Source organism: Pantherophis guttatus, chromosome 1 (genome assembly GCF_059756535.1).
Source record: "Pantherophis guttatus breed Tessera chromosome 1, ASM5975653v1, whole genome shotgun sequence".
Classification (NCBI taxonomy): domain Eukaryota; kingdom Metazoa; phylum Chordata; class Lepidosauria; order Squamata; family Colubridae; genus Pantherophis; species Pantherophis guttatus.
Genome location: NC_142063.1, coordinates 290,533,247 through 290,557,874, shown reverse-complemented (window position 1 = coordinate 290,557,874; position 24,628 = coordinate 290,533,247). Strand labels below are relative to the sequence as shown.

Genomic DNA, 24,628 nt, shown 5'->3' with positions numbered 1-24,628 from the left:
AAAAGGCATTCTGTTTGCCTCTTGCTCACAAGAATCTGAAGTAAAGTCATAATCTGTGTGAGAGGGACCAGAGATAGGTAAGCATCTGCCAGATTACTACTATTAAGAATCCTTTGGGGCAGTGTGGGTGGGAGGTACATGGTTAAATTAACATAACACTGAAATAAGTTAAGTAGAAATGGGCCCACTGTACTATTAACTCAGCTAACTGCATCCCATTGATTCTCTCACATTTAATTTTGTGAACAAAACCACAAAATACTTACCTGGCGTACCTCTATAAAACTGATTGAAATAATTTCCACTGATTCCTATAAGAGATATTCTAGACAGGTCTAGAATTGTGGTATCAACTATTGTTTACTTGGAAATTATAATGCTAGATAGGAAGTGGGAATTGATTTGACTTTATATTTATATAGGTCTAATGGATTTACTCTTAAGAACACTTTTACATCTTTTCAGTAATTAATTTCAAAGCTTTGTTGGATGCAAAGTTGGCCTATAGTACACAAGAACTCATCTAGAAGAACAGATAGCAAATCAAAGAGTAAAAATCCCGGGAAATTTTGAATGAATGTTTATTAAAACGTATGTATTAAATATAAAACTTGTCTTTCTCCCTCAATTCTTGTTGCTTCACTGAAGCAGGCAGGCTAATACAAAATAATGTGACATATTTTGACTATATTTAGAGTTGACCTTCCAAGAATCTGAACAACGTCTTTAGTTTTCATTAGCTGCTTTGTCGGCAAATGTGCACAAATATTGCTTTGGTACTGTAGAGACTACTGTAGTTTGTTGTGGTGGGCTCATTTATAAATAAGTTAACATGAACATAATAATTGGAGATTGTGAGCACCAAGAGATATATGTATCTCATCTGACTATAGAACTATCTTACAGGATGATACACAAACATGTATTTGCCACAACATCAATATTTGAATACAATAGTAAACACCAAACATCTCTCCAACAATAGATATTTAACAGCCTAATATATTTGCATTTTGGATTTACCTGTTGCATTTTGCATTTTGGATTTACCTGTTTTTCAAACAGGTTTATTAGGTTAGGAGAGAGATAAAGAGACCATAAGAACATAAGAATGCATTTAAGTCCCAAAGTCGTTGTTGTTACCTCTTCTTTCTCTTTCTCACTGCACATACTGCAATGCTCCCTGTGGTTATGTCTCGGTAGATACCAACATCTAGCTGATCTTGTCAAGTTAATACATGGTTAATACTTGGATGGGAGAACACCAGGCAATATTTAGGGCTACAGGTCAGATTGGTAGGTCATTAACATCTTGGAAGAGGTCCATGTAGAACCACTTCTGTCTTGTTGAAGGAAGAAAGCTGCATTGATTGTTTCCACGTAGTCATCAAATGTTGACTTTGATTAGGATATGCTTTAATTTTTTTCTGTCTGTGGTTATGCAATCTTAAAGATCTGGTCTGTTATGATTTAAACCAGCCTTTTCCCTGCAGGAAGACTGAGTCTTTCCACGGTTATTTTAGGCCTTTAGGAAATTGCCTCTTATTCTAGCCAGAACATAGATTCATCCTGTTAGCAAAAGCCATTTCCAGTATTTGGATTTGCCTAGCTGGGATACTTGGGCATTCATTCTAAGATGTTACACCCTCTGTTTCCTAACCATTTTCCCTGGCAAAATAAAACGTGTCATTTTCCAGATCTCCTGGCTAGTCCATTCATCAGCCCTGCCTGCTTCAAGCATCTGGAACTGTTAATTGTGACCCTTAATAAGTTCTTTGTCTTTGGGGAAGGTGATTTATTTTTCTAGGTGGTATTCCTCCTCTCCTTCTCCTCCTCACCCTCCCCATGGCAAGATATGCATGTAAAAGAGGAACAAAGATATATTAACCCTGGAGATATGCTTCCTGAAAAGTAGCTTTCACACAGCTACTCTTCTGGAATGTAATTGTTCCATCATTCTGGTAATCAAGTGTTTTTGCTTTGCTTATGATCAGGGAGGCAGAGGAGGTAGCATAGTACAGGATTAAAGCTGCGTAAAGCTGGACATTTTCCCAGTTACCAAGCAAGCGCTTGACTTGCTAAGAAGGGCTAGTTTGTCAGTAATTATATATTTACCTGGCTCATACCAGAGCTGTTTGCTAACTCCCTCATGAGCTGGCTGATCGTAATGTATTAATTAAAGTGTGTCACGGTGGTAAAGGAGGGATAAAAATCTTAGGAAAGAAAATCTGTATCACATATCAAAGGAAGGCCGAACCTTTGATCTGTTTATTTTAGAAAATATATGGCCTTGATGCCTTATATCCCAGTTGCCTCAAAGAGTGTTAATCTTAATTGTCTCAGAGGAAACCTGGGGTTGCCAGTACAGATTAACAATAGATAAATTAAGAAAGTAGGACTGCAAAATTCTGGAATAAATATGAAAAAATGAATTCAGCAACTTTCCATGCAATGTCTCTTGGGTACAGGCCTCTACCTATATTTTCTTCTCTTGGAGGAGCTAAAATTGTTGACACCTGGGCTGTTAATCCAGCACAATCTGTACATGTTTATATGAATCTAGCACTTCTTGTTACAAAACATATGGTTACAGTTTGAAAACTCAGAAAACCCATGGCAGAAAGTAAATGCTGGTTTATTTCTTAAACAGAACTGAAACTTAATTGGATTCAACTTTAGGTTTATATGTATAGTAATTCCATTTTACCAGCTAATTTTAACATCTACAATTCCTCTCAGAAAGAGAATTTCAATTAATGCAGAAATCGTAGTAATCACCTTTTAAAAAACTAGTTTCTGTGCCCCCCACCTTCTTAAATAACTTTTGCTGATACCATTACAGTTGGGAAATTGACTATTTCTTTGGGAATAGGGGTGGAAACAGCAGAGGGTAGTGGGATATATTTGTAGGGTAACAATCCATGATCTCAGCAAAAAAGATGTGCACTGTGTATACACAAAACATCTATATGGAGTAGGTTATACAACTTATGTTGGCTTCACATTTTGTGAAGCATCTTGAGGGCTGGTGAGAGTAGAACCAGTTCCTATTGGGAATGTTAACAGGTTTTAAAAGTGAAATTTCTATTCCAGGCAACTTTATTGCATTTCTGTCATAGACAATAGTAAAACAAAGCTGCCCCATAGGAGTTAGCCTTCCTTTCTCACCCTGTTTCCTCAGGACATGTGGTTCATTTCAGTTGTGAATGATCATATCCAGGTGTATTTTCATTTGATGAGCAAACCCTCATCATCAGAGATATCTTCAAAGGGGACATGAAATTCTTCCATAGGATTTCCTTTCTACCTTGCCATAAAGTCCTCTGACACTAGATAATTTTGATAATGATGATGATGAAGAACAACAATTTTTTACATTTATATGCCTGGTAATCACAGTAATAAATAAAGGCAATCACATCCTCTACATCTCACCCCGATGGGACTGGCCTGTCCCAGCTGCAGGCCAGTCCCATTGGGGTCATAGGGAGCATACTGCGGATCCCCTCAGCCAAGAAATTTTGATTGGTGGGATCCAGGAGAAGAGCTTTCTCTGCCATGGTTCCTGCTCTCTGGAGCATTTTACCCCCTGAAGTGAGATTGGCTTCCACCCTCATGACATTTCAGGAGAGGGGGAGCTTCATATTGGAAATGGTTGACTAATTAAAATATAACCCCACCCATGTGTCCGGCTTTCTTCTTTGCCATCTTGTGTCCATGATTTTATCTGTTAATGTTTTTATCTGCTGTGGGTTTTTTTTTTTTTTAACAATGGCTGATTTTAATGCCTTTCAATGTTTTTTTTTACATTTGATACGAGATGGGCAGCAAATAAAATTTATAAATAAATAAAAATAAAACCTTTTAAGTGAATGTTTCTCAACCTTGGCAAGTAAAGATGATAGTGAAATGGTGCCTTTAAAACAGCCCCCTTCCTTTACTAACATACCATCTAATGCTTGGTAAAACTATTTTGATTTTTTAAACTAGCAAATGCTTTAGAATGTGAACCTCCTCCTGAGTCCCTGTTATAGTAAACACTAAAAAATACAATAAGCATGGAGGAGCTAAAGTTCTATCATGGGTGACCTTGGCTGTGACAATTTATTTGCCAGTTCTTGGTTCCCTGCCATGTATAAACAACCCCATTCCAAATTATGATAAGACAAACCTAACAATAACATTTTATGACTCTCAAGCAAAGCCTTCCAAATTTCTTAAGATTTTACGGGGAACAGTCATGAACATCTGATAGGATTAACAAATGCAGACTTTTACAGACTGAGGTTTTTTTTAAATTTATTTTTCCAAATGTGAATCTCTGTGTTGCCAAAGCCATAACAGACCTTCAGAAGAGAAAACCAACAATGCAAGAAGCAGTTGTTTTGTTTCCCATTCAGGTCTGCACGTGGCTTGCTGCATTACATTGTCTAGACAACATTGCTTTGTTGTGTCTGGGTGTTTTGTCCTTCGGGTGGACAAACTTCTGTCATAATGTATTCCTGGGTTTAAAGTATGCATGTATGTTGTGTTGGTTGAAAATCCTCCTGAGCTTTTCAGATATTCCTGCAACATATGGAATAACAACATTGCTCCATTTGTTATTCTATTTTTTTGTCTGTTATTGAAGGGGATCCCTTTTGTGGGTTTGATGAAGGCCCAATTAGGATATCCACAAATTCTGAGGGCTTCCTTGATGTGCTTTTGTTCTTTCTCTTTTTCCTCTTTGCTGATAGGCAAATCTTCAACCCGGTGGTGTAGGGTTCTACTAATTACTCCGAGTTTGTGCTCCTGGAGTGGTGAGAATCAGAATGTAAATATAAATACTGATCTGTGTGTGGGTTTTCTGTATACTTCAGTGTTGAGACTGTCATTCAAAGGCACAAACAAACAAGCACTGTATTGACTGCTATGCCAGTAATGTAGCAAAGTGCTAACTTGTTCTTTCTCTCTCTTCCTAGATTAATGTTTGAGATAAAATATAACGTAAAAAAAAAAAGTAAGGCTCAACTCACAATAGATACATCTCACTGTGGCTTTCTCTGACATCTTGGGGTTGTGTGGTTTGAGTTTGATTGCCTGTAAACAGCAATTGTGCCATTATTGTTGTTGATTGTTATTATTCACTATTTTTAAACCTGTGTTCACTGCCCAGAGTCATAATTACAAGATGGGTGGCTACACTACATAAATCAGTATAATAGACATACAGCTATATAGACAGAGCATTCCCAAATCATTTAAAAATATGATTGAAGGATTCATGCAGAAATGCCTGGACTTTTTTCAGAGGAGTTGAGATCTCTTATTTAATTAAATGTTCCCTCAGCTAGAGACATAGACATAGAGGAATAGATAGGTTTCCCAAATGAGGAAACTCTTTTTAAAAACTAAATGCAAACAAATTTAAATATATAGCTCTTGTTCATTTTTGCCTGCCTCTAGTGTTGCAATCTGATCTCCAAAACGTTTTCCCCACTGTAGATGTAACTGACTGGTATGATATCCTTTTTATGATCACGACATGGATACAGGAGTGAAATGCCCCCAGATTGGACCAGATCGCCTGATCCGGTAGCGATCTTGGCCGGTAGTTCGGCGATCTGGTAGCAATGGCGGAGCAAAGCTCCGCCCACCCGCCCAGGTGTCATTACTTCCTGGTTTTAACCAGGAAGTAATGTGTTTTTTACCTTCTGCGCATGCGCATGCGTGCGGCATGTGCACTTCCAAACTGGTAAGGAAGGTAAGTAGATTTCATCCCTGCATGGATACATAAATTGGTAACCTCCAATCTATAACCCTAATCTATTTGTCAGAGTAAAAAAAGTGAGGCAACAGAAATTAATAGACTTAATTAATTGGTGCCCTAAACTTGATGGGCAAAATAGTTTTTGTGGGCAAAAAACAACAACCCTAAAATACTATGTCAAATAACTAAATACAAAAAAGAAAAAAAAAGAAAAAAAAAGAAATTGACATTGTAAAAATTTAAATAATTGAATTCTCTCAGGTTTTTAGACCATTGCTAAATCTTCTAGAAAGATTTTAACTGTGCAGGTGATTAGTTCACTTTTATAGATAAACATGATAGTCAAGGAGAAATAAAACAGTTTTGAATGGAAAAACTATTTTTTTCCTTGCGATTCCAATGCTTATGAAGTTAGTTGTTTTATGTAGAATGACCTTCAACAACTGGCTTTTTGTTATTCCTTTCAGATTTAACAACATTGTTTTGGCTTATAAATAAAATACATTAGTTATTAAAACCATATGCCTCAAAGAGGAACAACCAAGTGGGAGATAGTGCAAAACCTTTTGAAATACACTTTTAATCAGAGGTTTTATTGAATGTTGGAAGGTGACAACTACTGAAAGCTGGAACTAAGCCTGAAGATATCTACAATCAGTTTTGGAAAACCCGACATCGTGCAGTTTATTTCTTGGCAGTTGAACAGACCAAGCCCAGGAGTTTCATAACTAGTTGGAACTTAGTCTGGGAACAGCCTGGATCAATGAACATGGGAAACAGCATTTTCAGGCTATTACTTTTGATAATCACTTACCAATGGTTCAGAGTCCCCACCCAGACTACCTTGAAGCCTACTATTTTGATTGAAGGGACTCCCTTTGAAAATGAGTTCTAAACCTGGAATGTCTTAAAAGCAAGAGCTTTTCAAATATCTTGTCTGGTGTTTTTCAACCTTGGCAATTTTATGTTTGGAATTCAACTCCGAGAATTCTTCAGCCAGCATGCTATGGTCCACTTTTGTCTGTGCAAACCTGATAACCTGATAACTGTGCAAACCTGATTTTTTTTTGATGGTCACTTTATAAATAGCCAGAAACAGTCTTCAAGGTCCATCATACAAATAGTATCTTTTAAATGCACTGATAGCATACATTATTTTTTTGTCAAAACTTACCTTTATAAAAATGTCACTGTGGCATTGAAAAGAAAGGAGGTGACCTATATACAGTTGCCTAATGTAGCTACAGGAACACTGTATTCAATTAGTAAGACTGTAATAGTTGCTTTGTTGCAAGAGAACAAATATTTTTCCAGCCCTATGTTTGGGATTTTTCATAGCTGATTTTTGAGGTCTATGACTGGAAGTCTGCTTCTAGAGCACTTCTTTGCAATAAATGAGATGGGGAGATTATTTTGGCTGACCTTTCCCATTAGGAGAAACAAATATTCTGGAGGCCGTAGAAACCCACTGGAAAAATGGATGAGGCAGTACAAGAAAACAGTAGAGGGAAAGGAGAAGGGAAAGCAAAAGTCACCTTTCCCTTTTCTCAAGTGTGAGTCTTTTTTGGATCACAGTTTCTTCTGTGAACGTAATGGGTCAAATCCTACTCACAAAACTTAGACTTCAATAGGTATAATTTTGTAACTGGCTGAACACCAGGTGCCATTTTATGTGTTTATGAAAAGGAAAAAAGCAAAAAAGAAAGAAAGCTCATCTTTGGACAAAGATACGAAAAATGTAAGCAATAAATCTAGGAAGCCTAGTGAAGACATGTTTCTTTAGCCAACTCCCCGCTGAAATATTTCAGACAACTTTGTATTAACATTCCATTCTTGGGTCCCTCATAGTATTCCTGCAGGCAAAGATTTTGAACCAAGCCAAAACTGCTTAGTATGTAAATAAAACAAAAAAAAAGGTGTATTTCCATAGTCCTTTTTCAAAATACTAGTGCTCCTTGATATTTCAGCTTCTCTGAAATACCTTAACTTGCTTTTCTTGTAGAGCTACTGTCCAGCTTTTCTTATAGGGCTACTTTAGCACTATTTTGACTTTGGAGGAAGAGCTTGAATCATATCAATCTGCCATACGGAATCAATAGGCTTTATACCTTGATTCATTCCACTGCACATATTGTAAATCACAAACTGGAATCAGAGGGGTGGTGATTTCCTGTGCTCCCATGCAAGGTAGATTGATTGGAGAATAATCTGGCATGTGATTTGGAATCCTAATCTCACTTCCATCCTACAGTAGATCATAATTATTGCCTCAGTTTAGATACTCCAATTTATGTGCATATGAGTTTTATGAGGATTGTTTGTAGAAAGATGTTCCCCAACAGACTGCTTGGCAAGGCTTCAGAAAGTGCTTAAAACATGAGTCCTTTCATCTAGATGAGAAATTTCTTTTTTACTTCATGGAGAATCACTCTACTCTTGAATATATCACATGGCATTTAGGGTTTTCCTTCTTTTTCCATAACTCAATTGGTTTCCAGTAATGGCATAGTTTTACTGGCTGGTTGTCATATCTGATCAGACTGAAAAATTCTGGATGTATCTTGAATTCAATATTCTCTTTGAACTCTCTGATTCTTTATGAACCTTGGTGTGCGATCATACATAGCAAGAAAATTCAGTTGTATCTCCTGGCAGTCTAAGACAGTAAAGGGCAGATCTTACTGAGCCATTAGTATTTTAGCAAGAATAGTCCTTGATTACAGCCCAGCTCTGCCCTGTTTAATGACTATTTGAACTAATGACAACTCTGAAAAAGTAAATTTATAACTGGTTCCCAGACTTATGATTGTTACATGGTCGAAGACTAACAACTCTAAAATATAACCAATAAAGATGTAAACAAACCATTTCCCAAAAACTGTAACTTAATTAGTTTGCACTCCAAGAGAAATAGAGAGCTTGTAATAGCATAGCTTATTTAGCTATACATTAAAATTTATAACATTAGGAACTGAAAATGTAAAAACCATTGAAATAAAAGGATAAAAACTCACCAACTTTCACCTGGGAAAATTCAGGACCTGACTATGTTGAATCTTTAGTCTAAGTGGACAGGGATGCCTATAGATTGGTTCTCAGTTCTTGGGTATGGTAACCAAATGTGAGACTGAGAAGTAATCTACATGGAATACAGAAGATGTCACTAAAACTTGAATTAAATCTTTAAATTGTATAATTATTAAACAACATCTGCATATCCCAATTCCTTGGGAAGGACTTGTTTTACATGCCAAATCCAATCTAAATAGCTGGCTGATTGTGTTACCAACCATAATAACTGAATACATATGAACACATATTTACTTTTTGTAGAAAAAGTGGGCTTTTGTTTCTATTGTGGTAGGAGTCAGTTTTTTTGATAGCTTGGTAGGATTTAAGCCAGGAAAAGTTGAAAACTGCTGGTCTTGACTATACTATTTTAGAATGCCAAAGGGGTCTTGATGGACTGAACTGTTGCCCATACCAAAAATTATCTGCCATCTGGAGAACATCCAAAAAGTGGGATGTTCTCAGTGTAAATATACCCACTTAGTGTAAATAGCTTCTATCTCAACTAGCAGGATGATATTTAAGGAGGATTTCTTTTGGGGTGAACATGTGGTGTTCTGATGGACCCAGCCTATTGTTGCAAAAAACTATGTTTCACACAGACCAGATGTTAAAATAATCTTCTTTGCCTGTGTCCTCTCCCCACTTTTAATTGATCACCACATTTGTCTGAGCTCTCCATGAAAGGTCTGGAGGCCTTTCGTTCTATTAATGAATCCCAGAATAGGCCTTTTATTTCAACAGCTGGAGGTCATTACACAGTTATGATTTCTTCACCAGCAAAATCCTCTGGTCCCATCTCCTCCACATCTGAAAGGGGATGTGGTATAGCTGCTTTGACTTTATCTCTTCTCATCCTCCCTCAGATTCCTACCATTTTCTTCCCTTGTTGACCTTTGATTGAATTATTCCCTTCCATCACTGTTGATTTGCCTTTTTCCAGTATGTCTTGGGATTTGTTCTATTACTTGCAGCACAAAAACAATTCACAAGGGAAAATATTTTTAAATATTTCTTATGTGGCTAACTGATCATTATAGATTTGCTCATGGGGAAAGGGTGATTGATGCTATTTCTATTTTTGAAGAAGCTGCTAACCTCAGTCTGACCTTTAATTTGTTTATGTATTGAAGGACTTGTTAGAAGTTTAAGTCTCAGTTTTTATTCTCCGTGTATAATTTTGGCAAGATGTTTAAATAAAAACAGAATGGAAAGAATACATTTACTATCCCCTCCTTTTCTTACTTCTTCTTAATCAATTACGAAGTTTAGTTTTACTCCTTACTGGTAAGAATAAATACCTATCCTAAAAGTAAACTTTGAGAGCACAAGCACAAAATGGCAAGATTTGAGTGCATTGTATGATGTTGAATAATGCACACCACGACTTCAACTATTTTCAACAAACTATATTTCAGTTATTTTGTTCTGTTAAAAGGTCTTGAATGTTCGGAAATCAACTGCAATTGAATTTTTATCCACAGCCAGACAAAAATTTTTCTAACTGTCTTTTCTTATCAAGTAGCCATGCCATTTCCATTTTTCATTTTGATTCCAAATCTAAACACATTTATTAAACTCATGAATTTTTCCTCCCTAGTTCTCCATGTCTTATTAGCTATATTCATATGGAACTAAACCATAAAAATTATCACATTTTAATCTAGGAAGTTGTGCAAATGCATCACGTGATTAATTTCTAGCTCACTATTATAGGGATTACTTAAGGTTAGTTCAGATAACCATGGATAAAGATGTGTTTAATGACAGCCTCTCATTTAAGAAGTCCCACTACATTCTTTTCTTTTCCTATTTCAGAGTGTATTTTTCATGATGGACTTGTTCTCTGCAGTCTAGGAAATGCAGAATGCTTCTGTTCAAGGAGTTTGGAGGAAGATTCTGGCGAAAACAAGGGAGCCTCTTCTGAGTAAACATGTTCCAAATGGATGTATTCATATGCTATGTGAGTCATTGCCTCAGAAATGCTTGTCTGCATATGAACCTTTGAAAGATGCCACACCATGCCATGTTGACAGTTTTAAAAAAAAGTTGTGGAAGCATTTGGAAATGTAGCAGATGTTATGAAGGTGGCAGAGAGCTTGATGTTTTGGGTATGGAAACGACAGCTGCTGGGTACTTTGCATTGCAGTGAAAATGAGAAAACTTCTGCCATACGCTTAGCTGTCCCTATCACTTTCATTGCTTAATGGCTCAATCTACAATTGGACACCCTGATAGAACAATCCAGCTGCAGCAGTTGCAGGGACAAGTGATGAAATCTCTACTGTCACCACAGATGTAAATACTCTGTTCAGAGAATGTGGACAAGATCTCAAGCTCAACATCTTCTCCCTACATCAGAGAAATAGCTACATACTGCTGCATCCCAACAAGATGACCAGATCACCAACTTTGAATGGGAAAAATTATTTCTGTTTGTGAATAAAGTCATATGTAGGCTGGAACACTTACAAACAAATGGCTGCTTTTGAGTGAGGTCACATCCCATAGCCTGCAATTGAATTTATAAATTACTGCTTTAATAATCTGATCCTAGTTTTTCTTTTGTAGAGTTCTTGTGTGATGATAAAAAAAAAAAAAATGGGCAAAGCAGTCTCTTCTACAAAAGCATGGTGATATAAACTAGTTAAGTACTTTTTAAAGTACTTGTCCTGAATGGCATCTTAGCATTTCACAAAAAGATAGACATGGTCTCAAGCACAACTTTCTACAAAATGGAAACACATGCAGGCAATTTCTACACAGAGGGAAAGCACAAAACTATCCTATCAAGATTTTCACCAAAACATAGGTTTACAAAAAACAGAGTTGTTCGCCAGCATCTGTTTTTTATTTTAAACAGCCAAGATTTAGCAGGAAGGGCAGAAATAAGTTCACTGTGTATAAATACTTAACCACGAAACTTGTAAATGATGATCAGATGTCAGCTGATAAAAGGATTTGTTCTGTATACAATGAAATTCTATCCCTTTCACTGTTTAATTGCACACATGCTGCATTGTGCCTGTTGAATTTCTTCCTGCAATTTGGTTGCCCACTTGACATTTTCAGCTTTACAACAGCATTTGAGAAATTAAGTTTCTTTCTGGGTTGGAAAGATGCATTTGGAGACAACAATAAATCTTTCATGACTTGGGTAAAGGTCAAAGCAATAAAGCCAAATTGTTTTTAAGAAAAATATGTGATTATTTTATTAACAGAGGGTGATGAAAATTTATGAGGGTAAAACTCACATGGGTTGTTTAAAGGATTCTAAAATAACAACTTCCCACCCAAATGGGTGAGGGAAAAAAGCAGCTACAAAGACACATACAGACACTCACGTGCACACACTTCTGATCATCTATTTTTTAAAAAAAGAACTCCAATTTAGTAGCTGATTAGCCTTTTATTTTATAGCAGAGCATTAATAGGTCTAATAGGTCTTAACAATTATTTTACCAGTATGCACAAAAATGGAAAGATACTTTGATTTCCACAATGGATGAATGGCTGGAAATACTGACGGGACTAGCAGAGATGGCTAAATTAACTGCTCTAATCAAGGAAACGAACACATCCAACTTTATTTCTACCTGGAAACCACTTATGAATTTTGTGCTTGAGGTGAAAAAAAATGAAACATTGACTTTGTTGATTAGCTAGGTTTGTTGTTATAGAAATGCTAATACATATTATGTAAAAATAAAAAGTTGAGACTGTTATGTAATTTTATTGAGTTAAAAATGTCGGAAATCTATGTTTTTCTTTCTTTTTTCACCCCTTTATCTTTTTCCCTCCCCCATTTTCCACTCTTTTCATTTGTATTTTATACTTTAATAAAATATGAATAATTATTTACCATCTACATTAGAAACTTAAAGCACTTCTAAGCAGACACATTTGACTTAACTGCCAATCCACTCTGCCATCTTAAAAGACACTTGGCTGGTTTTCCCTATTTTTTAAAAGTCTCAAATCTTTCAACTATTGAGCAGCATCTCCTTTCCCACAACAATTGCCTCTATAATGATTTAAATAACAAGCTACCCCAATTCACCATTTTTCACATTCCTGGATTATTTGGAAACATTTTGTCCAGTAAAGTCTGGAGGAGATGATTGGGTATGGTTTGATCCAGCGGAATTGCTGTCTGGATTAATTTGAGGATTGGCCCTATTACTAGGTTAACCTTAAATAAGGTACAGCACAGTCACTGTGCTGTACCTTATTATTCCTGCCCCGTTCAGCTGGCTTGTATTTCCATATTAATGTATGAAGCTGCTGTGTAAAACTGTGCAGAGCTAAACTATAAGCAATCAGGAATTTCCTCTTTTCATTTAACTCTTGTGGTCACACAGAGAGTCTGGCCACAATTATGGCTTGCGGAGGCAAGTTTATGTCACACAAGACTAAAGGAGAACATAGACAAGAGCTTTCTGTAATGTGGAACAAAGAACAGCAGACAGAATTATCTAGAATACCCTCACAGCTTCCACCCATGTGCAGGCCTTAATAAATCTTTCTGTGCCTTCTGGCATGAGAGAAAAGGGAGGGGAAGAAATAAAGAGTGATCACTTGGATTTTTTTAAAAAAAGATTTCCTATCATTTGTATTTAATATATAGGAGGAACACTGGAAGGATATCTTTGGCATGTTTCCAGGTTGTAAAAATCTAAGTGGTCATTATATGGCAGCAGAGGGACTTCTGTATCACTAAGTCATTTTTCTGCCATCTATGGCCTTCCATATTTTGCAGCCTGGACATGGTATGCCCAATAGTGAAAATCTGGTTTTTTTTTAAGCTAACTTTGAGAGCACTCACAGCTTAATACCCTCCCTCCCGCCCCTAAAGTAGTCACAAACGTGTGACAGAAATGGATCAACTGTTGGAGAATTTTAAATTACAGCAATGGCTAAAAAAAAAAAACCCTATAATTTTACAATTTTACTAATTCTGCTCTAGAAAGATGGTAGTTTATCTCTAAACAAGACGAAATATTTGATAAACCAGGAATCACCAACCATTTTGGACATTTGAAATTTCAGGAGCCCTCATAAATGACAGATTTCATGAGGCTTAATTATTTTCAAACTGCTACTATATTGGATAAAAAGGGTCTAAACTTCCCACTTAGTAGAAGGAAAACTTTTATTTATTTTGCTTTCAACTTTTGAAGTTGCTGCTTGATTTATTTCCTCCAGGATATTTCCTATATCCCAAACTTAACTTTGTAGGGAAATGAGCAAAGCTCCCCAAAGCATGAATTGCCACTAGCCACGTTTCTTTTTTAGGAATTTCAGAGGAATGTACTTTACTTTGTGGCATGCTCATTTCCATTTTTTAAAAAAATTAAAATTATTGGGACCCTGATCCTTAAAGGAGCCACACTGGAGATCTTAGAAATAAACTTCCCTCTGGGCCATATAATTCCAAAAGCTGGGTTTTGCATAAATGTAAAATAAATATCTCTCAAAATCTTTTAGCTATAAGAGAAATGGTTATTAGTATGTGAATGTTACAGATGGATCAAAACGGAAGTAGATTCTTATGCCTTAGATAAAGGACCCAGAATATGGGGTTTAGGGTATTTCTAAGGCCCAATCACATATCCTTTCATTCATCCATAATTTATGGAATTAGGCTAACTTCAGGACCGTAATTATGAACTCAGTACTCCTTTCAGTCTATGAATTGTGCAATTCTCACATTCCTACTTGACAGTAAATCCATTAATGTAAGGCTTCAAAACTATAGGCTTTATTTTACCATCAAAAGAAAATTGAAACTAGTAAACATTTTCCAGTGCTTCCCCCTCTCCTCTCCTGAACTGGTTCCATTCTCATAACTAATATGTTTACATAGTAGGTAAGATTATTGTATGCCTCTAGTTTGTTTTTTTCCTTTTAAATGCAATTTCTATTCTTTTCTCATATGGAACATGATACAACCTAAGTGCAGAAATTGTGAAGTAAAACCTGGTCCAGATCAAGGATAATTGCTTTTTTCTCTGGCTTATCCAAAAAATTTCAGATATACTATTCAGTACTAATTCATAGTACTTCCATACCTTAGCTTTAACTCTCAACTATCCAGTGTTAGATGTTTAACATTCTTTCAGGAACTGCCAAAGATTAACACACTTTCCCACCCACATTAATACTAATCTACTACTGGCCAAGATATGAATGTGTTGGTATTTCACCTTCTTGTAGAGGGACAAAAGAAAAACAACAACAAAGAATCTTTACAGAAAAGACTGCAACAGAAAGGAAGGATAAAAATTAGCCTAAGTTTCAGCAGCTCCACCTGGAGAGGGCCACCGGCAATTGTATTTTGTGAAAATATGTACATGGACAGGCAGAAAACATTTTGGTAACCAACCCAAGCATCAGAGTATTGAAATAGCCCTTAGCACACATATTTACTATTGACTAATAAGAAATCTAAAACTAATTCTGTTACATTAAGAAATAATTTACTAATTCCTTTACCCCTTTTACATCAAGAAATAATGTTAAAGAAATAAAAACAAGCATTTTAAAAAAGTTTTTATAAAACCAACATTGCTATATCTATGTTACCTGTAAATTCTTAATTATCACCACTATATACATTATGATGCACATTATACACACATTCACTTCTAGGGGAAAAACCTCCTTAAGTAAGGATCAGGAATCATTAAACAGTTGTTTAAAGAAAATGAACAAAAATTGTTGCTTGTCATTTCAATGGCATATTTTACCAGTTATCAGTTGCTGGCCATACTTTTTTACTTTTCAGCATAATTTAGTAGCCATATTTAGCATTCAGATGTGTTCTGCCATCACCACTTTGACCTGCTCAACAGAGAGAAAAGAAAATAATATTTTAATATTTAGCAGGTTTTTTTTTTATGCTATAATGCTTTTTAAAATAATTTGCATTACTGTTGTTTCAATGATTTTACCTCAATGGCTTTTTAAATTAGTTAAGTATTTTATGTTTATATAGTTTTAGCTTTAAATCCAGGGAATATTTTCTTAATGAGTAGGATAAAATGTTTTAAATGTATTAGCAAATTGTTTAATTAGAAATTGACAGGTTAGAAACACAAAATATATATAGAGAGTTTGCAGACTATTTGCCATTTGAGAAATGGAGCTAGGAAACCTAACAAATATGTGTATATATGTTTACTTCTTACAACATTCTGTGTTTTTAATACTAAAAAACAAATTACTCAGAAGTTTTTGATGGTGCCCAGTAAAGGACTATTCCATCTCCTACAAAGATAGGCAATGTTGTGCCATTATTTCAACTCTAGCTTTCAATACAGCTAGGACCAGAAGCACATTGGGCAGAAGATAATTGATACTGTCAAAGATGCTTTAGGCTCTGAACGGCATCATTCCTGCAAAAGCAAAGCCAGGCTTTACACAGAGGGAAACAGCTTTGATTCTCTACCAAAATCCACTTCTGCGTATTATATTCAGAGATGGAACACTGATTTTGTCTATACTTGGTTAGCATTTACATAAGTCCATTTTGAAGACCAAATAGGAATCTATAGCATAAAGACCCCCAAGCACCATTTTGATTGTATTTTGTTTACTCTGTACTTCAAATAAGTTAGTTTTTTTTTTAGTATGTATGTGTGTGTGTGTCTTCCAGTCTACAGTTTTCTTGGCAAGATTTCAGAATTGGTTTGCCATTGCCTCCTTCCAAGAGTTGATTGAGAGTGACTGGCACAAGATTAGCCATTAAAATGGGACTAGAACACCTGTCCCTAAGTTTTCTTTGTTCATACATAAACTATATACATTGTTCCACAATTACTCTGAGTCCCCCTTTACCTTCAGGTGGTACCCATACACAGTAATCTGGATCATCTTCTGGATAGTTTGAGGATAATGAATGTTGAATCTGTCGGATAGAAAGTAATTTGCTTTTTGTAAACATATGCCAGTATGTACAACTTTCATTGCCATTGTTAGCACACTAGCCCTTGAATGACAAACCAGGGATTATGCTGCAAAAAAGGGCAGAATTACATAAATACATTTTAAAAAATGAGTGGGAGGCAAAATTTAAATTTAGTGCTCATTAAACAAATCAATAAAATAAATCTGTCAAACGTTAAATTATGCTAACATAATTATTAGTTCTGCATAATTTAAATTCTTGTTACAGGTTAACACACCAACTTATAATGATTCCCATCCCTTCGCAAAGCAGTTGATCCCAAGGTTTAAAATAAACAAAAACAAAGTCACTTCAAACCACTCTGTCCTGTATGAAGAGATGTACACAAGTCTTGAATATGTGGCAGTGGCAAAATAAGACAGAGGTAGTGGAATGTTGCTGGCAGGCTGTGTAACCAGTTGGATGTGTGTGTATTTGTGTGTAGAATAATAGATAGAACACAACTTGTATATTTTCTGTGATTTAGAGCAGTGTTTCTCAACCTCAAAAATTTTAAGAGGCTGGACTTCAAATTCCAGAACTCCCCAGCCATCTATGAGAGTTACATATTTTAAAATTGCTGAGGTTGAGAATGAGTGAGCCTAAAGCAAAAATATAAACTGGGGTATCAAAGTCATATATTTGGCCAGCCATCACGTGCCTAGAATTCATTTCCAATTATGATTTGTGGGCAAAGTACTGTTTTGTCAGACTGTACTCCGAGGCTTGCTTTATACTGTATGAGGGGGATTTTTTGTACCAAATGAGGAAAGAAATAAATAACATGTAGGTTTTTTTTAAGTTGGATTTAAATTGAGGGAAATGCTAATAATTGTTTAAATAATCGTTTCTACTGGAAGATTCCAGAAAAAGAATATAAAAATTCTCTCAAGACATTTTAAATAAGATAATTTGCAGACATACCCCCCAACATTGCATTGTTATATCTGATGCTGGGCTAGAGAATAGTTTTATGTTTTAGTCTATTTTTGCTTTGTGAAAGAGAAAAAAAATGCAGTATTTCCTGACTCATGGAGTACCGGCTAACATTCAGTTAAGCACTAAAGCAGATTTGCAAAGCAAGATTGACAGCAGATGGTAAAACAGCTGCACATAATTTCTCTATCATTAACTCTACTGCACGACCAAGGATGATTAGGTGAGATATTTTAATCACTGCTGGTTCAATGGAAACCAATATTTAAATTATAATCCTTTTATATAAGCCGTTGTAATGTTTGTGAGGAAAGCTACTATTCCCAAAATATTAAGAAGTATCTCCTTTTGATAAGTATAAAAGTTGTCCTTCCAAGAGCAATACAGGATCAGGCTGAGACAAGGAGACAATTGTGCTCAAATTCCCTTACCAAGCAATTCTTCTAATTCATACGGGAACATCTCACCCCCCCCCCCAAAAAATTCCCAGTCCCAAACATGGAAAGAGTATTAAACATCTGTTATCCTAAACTATAATCATGATTATCTGGATTGGATTGCACTGCCTCAGACTAAACTGGTTGTGCGATCTGTGGCTCAGAGATCTTGCTCAAGGAACAGTGACAATTGAGAGTCTATGAGAGCTTTTACCCAGCTTTGGGTTATGCACTGGATTGAAGTCATGCCTTGTGACTTCTAGACTGGGCTACTGCCATGTGCTCTACAAGAGCCATTTGAAGAGCTTTCAGTAGCTGCAGCTGATGTAGAATGGGTGGCGGTTAGTGGTGTCTATTTTTGGGTACCTGGAACACCACTGCTCCGTGATTTGCACTGGCTATCAGTGTGCTTCCAGATACAATTCAAACTGCTGGGAGTCTCCTGGTTATGTTGATTGTTGTTGTTTTTTGTGAGTCTCAACTGCTGTGGTTTTTATATTTTTAAATGTTTTTTATTATCTTAATGCTGTAAGTTGTCCACGGTAATTTATTCAAGGTAGACCACTATATAAATCTATGTAACAAACAAACAAAAAATTATGTTCTTCCAACTCACCTTAGGTTTATTGCTATCTTTCTGGTTCTTTGGCTTTTCTGCTGGCATCTCAGATGCTAGTAAAGTAAATAGTTGGAAAAATGAAGTTTATGATAGTAGTTCTTAATTTTTTGGTTATTTTCGAAGTAAATAAATTCTTTCTCTAAGAACAACACATAGGGAGTTGTTAAAATAAAGCACTGTGTCTCATCTGACAAAACAGAATGCAGATATCTCTGCAATGTTTATATCAGTAGGACTGTCATACTGCCTTTGTAATATATCTTAGGTGAAGTATTATTAACATTTCTAATTTCTAATATTTTGTCTGAAATATATTTTCCTTAGTAAAGGTAAAGTAGTTCTTCACCTGTTTGTGTATTCCACTCCTACTGGAAATAATCCAACACTAAAGCACCATTTACTATTGTTTTTTCTCTTCATTCTTCTGAAAAAGCTTGAGTTTCTAAATTAATGCTTTTACAAGAACTGACCCTTTATAGAGATAAGCTGAGCATTCAAAGTCCAAGATCTCTCTAGATTTGCAGGATGAATAAAAAAGTTTCAGCAAGGCTCAGCATGACTGGTTTGAGGCTCCTGAATTTTTCTAACAGCCCTTCAGCTGACTGGGAAACAACTTCAAGTGGCTGAGATTGATATGCATCAGAGATCTGGAGAGGCTGAAAGTTTAGCCCAGGCCTCGAACCCTGGAAGCTATCCCCTTTATTTTCATTCTAAAGTTTGCAGTGTAATATTGAATGCAAAATATTGTTTAAAATACTTTCCTTCATTTTGAACTAGAAAAAAAGTGTTCTTCCTAAGAGCCAACAACTATTATCCTCACCGATTGTGAAATATAATTTGTTTCAATATCAATGAAATTATCATTTTGTCCTGGCATTCATAACCCAGATTGTTTAGAAATAAAGTGCTGGATAAAACAGCTTACCTTCTAGTTTTATCTGCATTTCATTCACTGGGGAATTATGAGCTAATGGGCTTGTATGCTTGCTTGAAGACTCAGACTGGGACTTAAGTCCTATAAAAACACAAGTGGACCCCAGAAATTTAATTAATTAGGAATAGAAATAGTAACTTCTACACTTTTTCATTCCTTAAAAATAGAGTTTTATCTAATTAAAGCAGCTTTTCCACTATTCACAGCAATGATATTTCAAAATATAGCAAGATATAAGAGCAATTCAGTGATCTCCAGACAAATAAAAACAGGGAGCCTTAAAATGTGAAGAAGAAATCAGATTGTATAAAGATAAAAATATTAAACTTATGAATTTTTTTTAAAGAATGGGGATGTCAAATAAGAATGAACATTGCCTTATTGTGTATGTATGCACAATACATGTACTGCATGTTTTGATTGTGATGAAGTGACCACCATGTTGCTTCTTCTGATAGCCCTTCTCTCTGGCCACTAATAAACAAAGTGTATCAAAAAGCTAATGCATAACTCAAGCTGTTACAGACACTGCATCCTAGACTGGGCAGAGCTGTGCTAGTTTTGAAAAAGATACAACTGAGACCAACTCATGATATCAGTTCTTTCCTTTCAAGCTCCAAAGAATGTGTGGCCTCAAATAATGTAGATACAATAGTCTTCTGATACCAACCTGCCTGGGTATTAATTGGAAAAGGCATTATTTCTGGTTCTGTATGAGAAAATTAAGCATTAAACTTCCTCAAGAGCAAGGATGGTTTATTTTCAATTGCCCTGTAACAGAAAGCTTGCCTAAGATCAGTGCTACAGTCTTTTTGGTGATAAGTTAAACTTCTATTTTTGCAGGCCTTTTCTTTATTTTTTATATTAGTTGTTTTTACTACTGACTGATTTAAGTTTCCCTCCTACACCACTATTAGGTAATGTTTTTGTATTAAATTTATAATTATGCTATTTTGTAATCACATTGGGTTGATAATACAGAATATAAAGTTTAAAATTAATTTTTTTAAAAATATACTGGGCAATATGAGAATTGTGCATCTTTCACATAGCCACTGCATTGCAGTGGTCAATAGGATTCTGAGTCCTTCTTTCTCAGTTTAGCCCATTTAACACCTTACCAATCTTTGGAGCTTATGAAGCCGAACACCTTCTAAATATTGAGAAATAATGGACTTTGCTGAAAAGAGGCTTAGATAATGGAAATGTTGGCCAATGCATATGGAAGATGGCAGCCCAGTGAGATGTTCCTCTATCGCCCCAATGGGGCCAGGCACTGCATGGCTGCAATGACTTCACAATGTAGTCGCTCTCAACAATAGTTTCAGTGCTACCACCTGTGCAATGGGTGTCACAGTCCTCTGACTGTGGAAGAGGGAAGCAGATGGATCTCATGTGTTTTGGTGCTCAACCTCTCCCTCCGAGGTTGACATCCTTTCTACCCTATTAGTACATTAAATTGAAAATTTACTGTGTTAAGGAAACCAGAAGTAAATACAATTGCTAATAAATGACTAAATCTTCATATTCACTTTATTAAGTTCCAACTAATTAAAATATGTGCAAGTTGAATGAATATTTAAAAAAAAAAACAGTATAATTAATCATCATTAAGGAATTCCATACTTTGACTTCTGGGTGAATAAGAACTGGAGAGGAGATTCCCTCCTTTAACCATTTCCATCTTTGTGTTCTGTGAGCTTTGATTTACACTGCTGTTTACATCATCTTCCTCCTCCTCCTCCTCCTCTTCTGGCCCCTCATCTTTCATCTTTAATAGGTTTACTGGTATATCTGGACGTTTCATGGGCAGCTTCTATATCGTAAACAGAAATTACAGTAAAAATTATTTTTCAATTGACATTGAGAAATAAGGAAAATTGGAAAAGGTACATTAAAAGCTGATCTTATATTTATTTATTTATTTATTTATTTATTTATTTATTTATTTATTTATTTATTTATTTATTTATTTATTTATCCATCCATCCATCCATCCATCCATCCATCCATCCATCCATCCATCCAATTTATATGCCGCCTTTCTCTGAAGATTCAGGACAGCTTACAATACATTTAAAAAACCATTATAAAAAGATTTAAAAATTAAAACATTAAAACCCATTCACACCATTCATGGCCGGATCTCACAAGATCGCAACAGCGAGATCAACGGCCCCAAACCTGCCGAAAAGCCAGGTCTTCACCGCTTTTCGGAAGGCCAATAGGGTGGGGGTGGTCTGGACCTCAGGAGGTAACTGGTTCCAGAGAGCTGGGGCAGCCACAGAGAAGGCCCTCCACCGCAGGCCCACCATCCGGCATTGTTTAGCTGACGGGACCCGGAGGAGACCAACTCTGTGGGATCTTACCAGTTGTTGGGAGCTATGTGGTAGAAGGCGGTCTCGAAGATAACCTGGCCCTGAGCCATGTAGGGCTTTAAAGGTAATAACCAACACCTTGAATTGTGCACGGAGACCAATAGGGAGCCAGTGCAGCTCGCGGAGAATTGGTGTAATATGGGTGTATCTAGGTGCACCCACGATAGCTCACGCGGCTGCATTCTGAACCAACTGTAGTTTCCGAACACTTTTCAAGGGTAGCCCCATGTAGAGCGTGTTGCAATAATCTAACCGTGAGGTGACAAGGGCATGAGTGACTGTGAGGAGAGCCTCCCGATCCAAGTAGGGTCGCAATTGGTGCACCAGGCGAACCTGTGCAAAGGTCCCCCTAGCCACAACTGTCAGATGTTGCTCTAATCTTAGCTGTGAGTCTAGGAGGACACCCAAATTGCGAGCCTGTTCTGAGGGGGACAATACATATGTCTAGGAATAAGAAGTTAATGATCTAATGTTTATTTCAGAAAATATATAATTCCTATAATAAACATGTGAGATGCAAATTCTGAAATCCTGTGGCAGCTTTTCCCAAATACTGTCACAGTATTGTGTATTTGGACAAGTTCTACAATGCAAAATTAAAACCCACTGCCTTTTCTTCTTCTTACTTACCCCTACGGTCCCTGTTTTTAGTTTGAATTTGCTTCCCCCTTTCATGGCACCAAATAGGGGTAAAGTTAGCTTTTTGGGCTTACTTTGAGATTCCAGATTTTGACTTTGAAGCCTATGGAAAATAAATAAATTAAAAAAATGAAATATATCAAAAAATTAACATCAGATATTGAAGGACAAAGTTTATTCATACAGATAACCTACAAACAGAGTCCTACACAACTCTACTTAGGCTGGCTTCATGCAGTACAGGTTTATATGACTAATGGGAACCCAATGCAACCAATCAAGGTCGGTTCACACAACAGTCCATTTCTTATCTCAAGCATGAACTTGTGTGTCTCTTGCAATTGCTCAGGGTTATTACACATTACAATGGTGCCCACACTATCCATAATTAATTCAAACCATAATCTAAATTGAAGCCAGAGTATTTTAAGTTCAAATATAACCTGTATTCCATTACAAGTGCACTTAATGGTTAAAGTACAGTATATTACATATTTTACTTTACTAATTAGCCCTTGGGCCATATCAAAGATTTATATATTTATTTAAAATAAAAGGAAAAGTCAAAGTGATTAGTGCTCTGTAATCAAACTCACTGGGACTTTAGCTCTGGCATGGATGCTGGGGTAACAATCTTAATTAATCCTTTCAATCGCTGCTGTTCCTTCCTCAGTTCAAAGGTTCTCAAATGAAGTTTTTTACGTGTCACACTGTCTACCGAACACCCTGACTTGATTTCTGTCATGAATTCATCCAGTGAATCCTGAGTTGCTGAATGGGATTGTGCTATGGGAAATTATATATTAAAACATACAGATTCAAATATATTTGTAAATAAATAAATAATAGAGAGAATATCTGCAAAAAGCCTACAGTGTTTCAATGCATTTTGGTATCCAATTATTCTTATAACAGTTTTTGTGGCAATATTTTCCCTTTTCCTTCCCATTTAAAGATTAAAACAATATTGATTTATTTAATCGAATTACTATTTTTTAAGCAAAGGAAATTCTAAAACCAACCTGTCCTATGCAAAAACAAACGTTTTACTGTGGCTTTGTAAAATCACAGTACATGTTAAATTTTAAATCTAATGCAAATAAGCATCTTATGGTTTATACGTCACAAAACATAGCTAAGATAATGGCTAGATGTATCTCCATATTAATTCACACAAAAACTGAAACAACAAAGTCAAATTTAAGACTGATTCCCAATAACTGATTTCTCAATCTCACCGTCATATGATTGTATCTTCTTTCAAAAGAAAGATACTGTAATCCTATTTCTAATATGCGTTTTAAAATATAATTTCAATTTGTAAAATATGAATATATAGTTATGTATAAAAGAAAACAATATTATTAACTTCAATGTTGATATACTTTGAATTGCATTGTCCCCTATATACTATCATACTTAAAATTGTTTAAAAGTGTTATAAAAATCCAAGAATTCTCACACCAGTAAGAGAACCTTCCTCTCAGAAAATAAGAGAATATTTGCTCTGATTCAGGGACTGTAATTTCCTTTGAAAACAGGATTATTTCAAATATTCAATGCCCACACTAACAGGTCAAGATTCTGTCATAGAATCTACAGGCTGTGGAAGTCTGGATGGGGACAAACAGCCTTCAGTTCACTCCAAGTGAAAGAATGTAGATTTGGAGGCTATTTATTCGGAGAAATCTATCATTATTAGTTTTGGATGGGGTTATGCTAACTCAGACAGAAGCAATGGGAAATTTGTGAGCTGTCTTAAACTCGAGTTGCTGCTGGAAGAATAGATGGCAGCTATGGCTAAGACAGCCTTTACACAAATTCACTTTATGCTACAACTGCCCCTCTTCTGGATCAGAGGGTCCTTTTATAATTACTCATGCTATAGTTATCTATTGATTGGACTATTTTGGGGCTGC

General features: G+C 35.9%; 2 protein-coding genes across 2 annotated transcripts in view; one reads left to right on the top strand and one right to left on the bottom strand.

The window, feature by feature from the left end:
- Nucleotides 1-13,652, top strand: part of LOC117671808 (uncharacterized) — a 108,602-nt gene extending 94,950 nt beyond the window's left edge. Inside the window, exon 5 of the mRNA XM_060692451.2 lies at nucleotides 10,637-13,652. Coding sequence (XP_060548434.1) covers nucleotides 10,637-10,675 — 39 coding nt within the window. The 3' untranslated portion in view covers nucleotides 10,676-13,652. The remainder of the gene's footprint in view (nucleotides 1-10,636) is intronic.
- The window catches only part of SLC4A1AP (solute carrier family 4 member 1 adaptor protein), a 24,738-nt gene continuing 12,317 nt past the window's right edge, over nucleotides 12,208-24,628 (bottom strand). Inside the window, exons 8-14 of the mRNA XM_034428004.2 lie at nucleotides 23,306-23,495; nucleotides 22,701-22,812; nucleotides 21,319-21,508; nucleotides 19,684-19,773; nucleotides 18,756-18,811; nucleotides 16,658-16,727; nucleotides 12,208-15,661 (exon numbers count right to left, since the gene is read on the bottom strand). Coding sequence (XP_034283895.2) covers nucleotides 15,612-15,661; nucleotides 16,658-16,727; nucleotides 18,756-18,811; nucleotides 19,684-19,773; nucleotides 21,319-21,508; nucleotides 22,701-22,812; nucleotides 23,306-23,495 — 758 coding nt within the window. The 3' untranslated portion in view covers nucleotides 12,208-15,611. The remainder of the gene's footprint in view (nucleotides 15,662-16,657; nucleotides 16,728-18,755; nucleotides 18,812-19,683; nucleotides 19,774-21,318; nucleotides 21,509-22,700; nucleotides 22,813-23,305; nucleotides 23,496-24,628) is intronic.